Genomic DNA, 7,725 nt, shown 5'->3' on the forward strand with positions numbered 1-7,725 from the left:
CTTGTATCAAAAATACACTAAAACTCTCCATACAGTAACAGATAGCCTAAAAAATATAGAAAAAGTATTTGAATAATACCTTACTTAAAAAGATATGTTAATAATAAGCACAAGAAAGACAATAACGGAATAATTAGGGATTAATTATTCTAATTAATCATACTAATTAATGATTTAATATAAATAAAAAACAAACCTAATATGTCTTATATGAAAAAGATGAATCAAATCAAGTTCATGAGAATTAGAACAATAAAATGCTCAGACAATGCTGATGGAATATAAAAGGACCAACTAGCTTAGAAAGCAGCATGGAATTTTTATTTTTTGCGGGGGGTCACACCCGGCAATGCTCAAGGGTTATTCCTGGCTCTGCATTCAGGAATTACTCCTGATGGTGCTCGGGGACCATATGGGATGCTGGAAATTGAACCTGGGTCGGCCGCTTGCAAGGCAAAAGCCCTATCCACTGTGCTGTCACTCCAGCTCCCAGTATGGAAATTTTAAAAAAATTAAACATACTATCCAGCCCTGCCTTTCCATAACTAAATATTTATCCAACAGAAAATAAAGCATATGACCACACAAAGACTTGTGCACAAATGATTAAGAAGGTTTTATTGGTAACATCCCCCAAATGCAAACACCCAAATGCGTATCAAAAAAGTGGATGGACAAATAAAAAATTGTTGTACAATAAGCACGCATTTAATTTTGTCCATTGGCTCTTGGAAATAGCTGCTTTAAGCAAAATGATATGCAATGAAAACAGGTTTTCAAATAATGCACTTCATTCAATGTTGGCCAGGGCTGTATTTTCTTTTCTCATCTATGCTTTAATGAAATATCTTTGAAGGAAAGGATATTCTTCAATGACCTTCTATATATTCATTAAATGAAATATTATTGAGTAATAAAAAGTAATGGACTCTTAACACACACTATAACGGCTGCCCCCCAAGCCAACTACCATGGTTGAAAGAAACCAGAACAAAACTCCCTTCCCAAGGTAAAATCTGAACAACTCCATTTAGATAAAATTCTACAAAATTTAAACTATAGTGACAGAGAGCCTACTTGTTATTGCCTGGGAATAGAAGGCAGGAAGAACCAAAGAAGGGCATAAGAAAGGTTATGCAAACTTTGGGGAAAACGAATGACCTTAATTGTGATATAATGTTGGCACAGGTACATGCCAACATAAAAATGTATCAAATTTAAACACAGGCAATTTACATTTCAATAAAGCTATTAAATGTGTTTTTGGTTTGTTTGGATTTGGGTTTGGAGCAACCTTTGGCGGTACTTAGGGTTTACTCCTGGCTCTGTGCTCAAGGATCACTCTTGGCAGGCTTGGGAGACCAAATGGGGTGCCAGGATCGAACTTTCCTATGTTATGGCTCTCAGCTCTGAGAGTAACAACTTTATTTTAAAAGATTTGAACTTTCTTTGCTGTCCCCATTCCTGTAGCCATGGACTTGCAAGGCAGAATATGTTTTGGGGTGCTTTTGTTTCAGCAGACAGAATGCAGCGTATTGTAGTAGATCATTGAGCCATGCAAGAAAAGTGCCTCATTTCCTGTACTATTTATCCATATCCCTTAGCTTTTGAAATTAGTAAAATTAGGTACTCAGTCTATCAGCTAATTTAGTCACATTTTAAGTTTTAATAGATACGTAAAGAGCCTCGCACCCACCACACTGGGCAGTCCAACACAAAACCTGGAATGTCCCTCGGCTGCTCAGAGCACTGCAGGCAGACTCATTTTATATTGATTGGTGGCAGCATGCCTAAGTACAAAAATGCTCTGTTTCCCCTAATTTACCTACTATGAACTTCAAGAATGGTCACCCAGCTCTGTACACATAACTCACCTGAGAGCTTTTTTTAAAAAAAAGCAGATTTTACTGATTTTTTTTGCATATAACTTTTCTGGGAAGCAAAATATACTTTCAATTCACAAACCATACGGTACACTGTTTTCCCATTGACACAGAAGAGCTTCTTTGGGATTACATTTAATTGCTTTCCTCTTAAACTCAAGTTCAGGCTCATTTTAAACTCAGTGATATGAAAAAGCTGAAACATAATACTCTTTTGGAACTAACTTGCTCCTTATCATCAAAATTTGGTTTCAAGATAACTCCTAAATGAGAAATACATTTTTTTCTCATACACTCACAGATGAACATTATGAATTGTTTGGAATTATGTAGCCCATTTCAGAATATGCAAATTAATTTTCCGATTTAAAAGAATCAGACATGTAACACAACAAACATAGTCAGGGTTCCAATGTCAGGACAGATATTAAAATAGAACACTATAGATACACTGAAATGTTTTACACTCAGTCATCAGTTCAGAAAATCAGGACTGATAAGTTGCTAAACTTAGAGAGTTCTAACTCAAGCTTTTCCCTTTCTTTGTTATAGCTCTCAGCTCTGAGAGTAATGATTTTATTTTAAAAGATTTGAACTTTCTTTTCTGCCCCCATTCTTGCAGCCTATAGATTTGCAAGGCAGAATATGTTTTGGGGTGCTTTTGTTTCAGTATACAGAATGCAGGATTTAAATGTTCAACCATTCCTTTTCCAAAGCTAACCCTTTTTACATAGTTTGAAGTCTGAGTTCTCTATGTCTGAGAAATGGAAATACAGAAAAAAGGGTACAGGGACTGGGGCGAGAAGGGAAGCTGGTGGCCAGTGTAGACCAATCAAGACAACCCTCAGTGTATTGTAGTGATAAGCAGTAAGTATAAAAATAGAAACCAAGTCCCTCTGTTTGCAGAAGCAGAACTCACAAGGCAGTTTCACTTACTTTTTTACACCGACAGAGCCATTTTCCTTGTTTTCCATGTCAACAGATAGCATGGGAACGCTGCACAGTTCCTTTACTTCAGCAACTAATCAATAAGGGAGAAAAGCTTGTGTTTAATTCTTAGAAAGTGAGAGAATATAGATTCTGAATCGGAAACATAATGGTCCCTTTTACAGCTTCACCCCACTTCACGTATGTTTGTTTAAATCTTCCGTTCTCTCAGCGATTGGCGAGACGTGATTAAACCTAAAGAACCGGAGATGATTGGGGTGCTTTCATCTGTACTGGCACTCCTTGCCTTGACAATAAGCATTTGCAAATGAAATTGAATCCTCCTTCAAAACAAGTGCTGTGTGAACTGGCACAGTTTCCACTGGGTGCCAAGCTCAAGCTCTCACTTACGACATTGCAACTCATAAATGAGTCAAAGTCAAGAACAACAGAACCCTCTTCTGCCCTTTCTCAGCATGGGTCGTAATTTCTTTATCCTTATTGAATTTGTCTTTTTGCTTGGGTTTCTTTCTTTCTTTCTTTTTTGTTTACTCCCCCAGCTCCTATACTTTTTTTTTTTTTAATTGCAGTGCAGAGGGGCACTTAAAGCTTTTGTCAGCAAGTATTCCCCTACCACACAGATTCTCAGCAAAAGCCTCAAAAACCTGTCGATGAGATGGCTGGACACTCACAAAAATGTCAGTCTTAGCACAGAAAGCCCTGGGGGGAGGGGTGCGAGTGTGTGTGTGTGTGTGTGTGTGTGTGTGTGTGTGTGCGCGCATAAAGAGAGAAGAATAGGCAACTCATCAGATTTATGTACAAATCACCAAAGCAATCAAGGAGATATAGTAGCATCCATCACTTTGTCTTTTTGTTTAGTAGGATGAAGACTGTGAAAAAAACAAAAAACAAACAAAAAACCATCCACAATTAATATGCAACTAACAAGATTTGTTTTTAAAAAAGCTATGAACAAAACTGCTTAAAAAATAGTTCTGAACCGTGCTTGCTTGTTCTTTTACAGCTGAAGCTATAAATTCAATACATTTCCTCCCAAATCACTTTATACTTCAGCACTCCTTCTCTAGGGATTACTCTGACATGGCAAGTACATCATTTAGTATATTCACCAGATTTTTATCACTGTTAGAGAAAGTAATTGGTTAACAAATAACACTGTTAAGTGTGGGATAATCTTCACCCCTGATACACACACACGCCAACTTCAAGTTGCTAAGCCACTCCGATCATTCTTAGAGAAATGCAACATTTAATATACAGAGATATTAACATACATTCACACACCGGTTACAGAGTAGACAGAAGATAGTGCTGCTGCTCCAAGCCAAAGGAATGATTTCACTTCAGTTGGAAACTGTTACACATTCACCATTTTTCTAAGCATCTCAGAAACAAAACAAAACATAAACAAAACACTCAACAACAGCTACTCTGCAACACCACACTACATTGTCTTATTATTATTACTACTATTTTCTTTTTTTTTTTTTGTGGAAGAGCAAAAAGAAAACCTACCTAGAAGCAACTAAAACATGTCATTTTTTATAGGCTTATCAAGAACAGCCAAAGAAACCCCAATGTTTTCTTTCACAAAGTAGGCTGGCAAAGGAATTCAATAAGGAGGTACAATTTGACACAGTGAAATAAAACCAGGCTGGCTCTCAGCCAACATGACGTTAGGAATCACACACAAGCTGCACCAACTGCCTTCTGGTTCATGGCTGACTTTTTAAAGCTACAGTGTGCCCGTTCACTTTCGCTAACTACCTTCAGCACGATTAGTGGGAGTAGACGAATCCCGACTATCCAAACTGCAGAATTCTCTCTGCACCTGTCTGGGAAAATAAAAAGGAAAACAAGCCATGGCAATAGTTTCTTATTTTCTCTCCCTTTCTCTATGACTGTAGGACATGTCTTTGCTGTTGTTCTGAGAGTAAGTGACATGTTTCAAACTATTTCTTTTTTCTCTCCAAAGGAAGAAAGAAGGGCAAGAATCCAGTGCTTCTGTGCTACAACCAGGAAACACTCGGAAGCTGCAGTTCTGTGTGACAATTTTTCCTGAGAGAGACTTGTGGACAAAGTTCCAGGAGCTGGTTTTTAAGTAATCTCCTGGTGAGGATCAAGAAAGCGCCACTCCCCAAGAAATCCTTTTACTTCATTATGCAGAAAGTAACATTTCAGAGAGGATGCAAAATAGATGACCCCATCTCCTGAGAATGCCTACATTCTTTATTTTGGCATTTATTCGACTGGATGATGTTAGAAAAAAATTCAAAATGGGAAAATCCTTATCCTACAAAATAAAAATGAAAATAGTTATTTCTGGGAGGCTTCATATTTTAACCATTCATTCCAGTTGTACTTTACATATATAATCACATACATAATTCAACAGCCAAATACTGATGAACAATGTGCACCTGGTACTAAGTTACATATAGAGAAAAGATACAGTGCCCACCACCAGATTCACATAATCTCCACCACTCTGAACCCTGAATTCAGGAAACTGGGAGTAAGAGACTGGCATGATATGTGGATTAAGTTACCCTAATAAATCTGACAGTTGTCGTACTTGGCCAGTAACAGGGAAACATTCCATTTCCAAAAATGTGTTGGGTATATCCTGGAGATATGCAAGCTTGTCACTGAAATAAACACCAATCAGTATTTGGACACTTTTAGATCAAGATGACAACAAAATCACTCAGGATATGGCAGAGAATACAATAAATTCTCTCTTTCCTTAGAGAGAACCTAGAAAAAAATATATAGCTGCTGCTATCATGCAGCAGGTTGAATTAAGGAAGAAATTGTCTCGTCTTGAGCCATTTTTAAGGATACTAGAAGATACTAGTAATGTTGAAAGTATTCACCTTCTTGAAGATTAAATAAGGGGTTATTTAATTCTAAGTACTTGTATTTTGGCAAAGCGGTTTTTTTAGTGTGTTGTCAACAGGTGGGTCTTTTACAAAATGATGGACTCCTCTAAAGCAAACTCTTGCACCATTAATTCCTAATGATTCTTTTACCTTCTGTATTCATCAGATTTACAATACTGCTAAATAAAGGGTTCCAGCTCCACACCTCCCCCCACAGAGTGGCTGACGTCCCCTTACTTCCCCCAGTCAGCTTCCCCCCAGGAGGGCTTTTGTGCTGGATCTGCAATTCCTAAACTGACCTCTAAGGAAATTCCTTTGGAAGTGGGCTGGGCTGGGAGTCCTGGGGCCAAGGGAGGGGAATGAAGTTAGGTGCTCTAGCTCTACCCGGCCATCCTCAGAACAAAGCCCAGTTCAGCCCACCACTGTTCAAGGAGAGAGGCTTAAGAAATAAGTAAAAAGCTTCATCCAACTCCTTAGACCTAACACAGAAGGAAGGATTTTGTGATGTTTCTCCAAGAATTTCTTTCACATACAGAAAAGGCTATACCTTGCTATTTTGCTGCTTGTGATAAAAAAAAAAAACCCACTTTGCCTGTTACATAAGAAGGGTTTCAGAGAGTATTATAGAAAATCTATTGTTTTTTTTAAACAAAACAAATAAGGATCACCAAGACGTCCTAAAATCTGACAATAGGTTGCATGTATCAGCTAGTTTCTGACAATTTGTGGATATAAGTTGATATATAAGAATTGACCCACTTCCTGATCCCCAGCAAACTATTGACCCTCCGCTTTAACAAAATTGTGTGTGTTGTGTAGTGTGAAGCAGAGGCCAAACGTGTGGGCGTGTGTGAGACACTGGCTACGGTATGGCGCGTATAGTATTATGGATCCTGTGGAATGTACTGAAAACTTCGTGCACCTTTCTGAAGAGCCTGGACATCCGAACTTCCATGCACACCCAGGGAAGATCCAGGTGACAGGACAGATGGGTCAGGCAAGGCGGGAATCTCTAGTGTTCCAGAGGTTTCTTTCCTTGATCAGCGCAGGGAGTCAGCGCCACCCCCCCAGGAACCACCCGCCCCGCCCCTACGAGTGTCCAGCCCTCAACACGGTGAACACACCTGGACCAGCTGGGATGCTGAAGTTTGGAGAAGCCTCCCGAGGGCAGGGCCGGCTCCAAGAAGCCCCAGGACGCCGGGAAGGGGCACGGCCTGCAGGGGGCGCGCGGGCGCGGGCGGGGAGGAACCCCGAGTTGCTTCCTGCACCCGCAGCTGGAAGGAGAAAAAGTTCTTGGCTAAGACTCGCTGGAAGAATCCGTTCCACTTTGAGTTTGTTTTGGGGATTCTCCGGGTGGGGGGGGAAGATCGGTTTTTGGAAAGGGGCGTGGTGGGGGCGGGCACATTTTTTGCCCCCCCCCAACACACACACAGTTCCACTCCGGGTGGACAAGATTCCACGCTCGTGGGTGCAACAAGCTGCAGGGGCACCGGACGCTGCAGCAGAAACGGGGGGAAGGCTGGACTGCTTTTATGTGAGCTCTTCTTCGTTTCCTTTCCAGCCAGGAGAGGTGGGAGGACAGGGCCAGTCCCCAGGGCTCCTGCAGCACCAGCCGAACACTCGGCTCCCCCCGCGCCGATCTGGCGGTGGGGCGGGCGCGGGGCATGTCGGGACTTGTAGTCCTGGGCTGCGGGGCCGGGGCGAAGCGGCCAGCACCGACAGCCTCTTGGGCAGGGACCTTGTGAGCCTAGGCGAGGATGTTTGCGACCCCCTATCACCCTTCCAAGGGCTCTGCGATCGGGTGTGGAAGACTCTTCTAGAGGGATATTTTAAAGAAGTGGGTTTTAAGCAGGTACCCATTTTGTTCCCATCTTTCTGCGGCAAAGCTACCCTAATGAAGTTTTAAACTGGGCTTTGATCACAGTGATTTCCAGACAGAGCTCTTTTTATGCTCCGACTCTCCCTTCATGCTGAGCACACACGTTTTTGGAACCCCTACTCTTCGGTTGCTC

General features: G+C 41.0%; 1 protein-coding gene across 1 annotated transcript in view; it reads right to left on the reverse strand.

Annotated features, from left to right (window-relative positions):
• SAMD13 (sterile alpha motif domain containing 13) overlaps positions 1-7,379 on the reverse strand; it is a 36,841-nt gene extending 29,462 nt beyond the window's left edge. The window contains exons 1-3 of the mRNA XM_056122859.1: positions 7,143-7,379; positions 6,838-7,060; positions 2,820-2,904 (exon numbers count right to left, since the gene is read on the reverse strand). Coding sequence (XP_055978834.1) covers positions 2,820-2,904; positions 6,838-7,060; positions 7,143-7,379 — 545 coding nt within the window. The remainder of the gene's footprint in view (positions 1-2,819; positions 2,905-6,837; positions 7,061-7,142) is intronic.
• Between the last annotated feature and the right edge of the window lie 346 nt (positions 7,380-7,725).

This window comes from Sorex fumeus, unplaced genomic scaffold (assembly GCF_029834395.1).
Source record: "Sorex fumeus unplaced genomic scaffold, SorFum_2.1 ptg000047l, whole genome shotgun sequence".
Taxonomy (NCBI): domain Eukaryota; kingdom Metazoa; phylum Chordata; class Mammalia; order Eulipotyphla; family Soricidae; genus Sorex; species Sorex fumeus.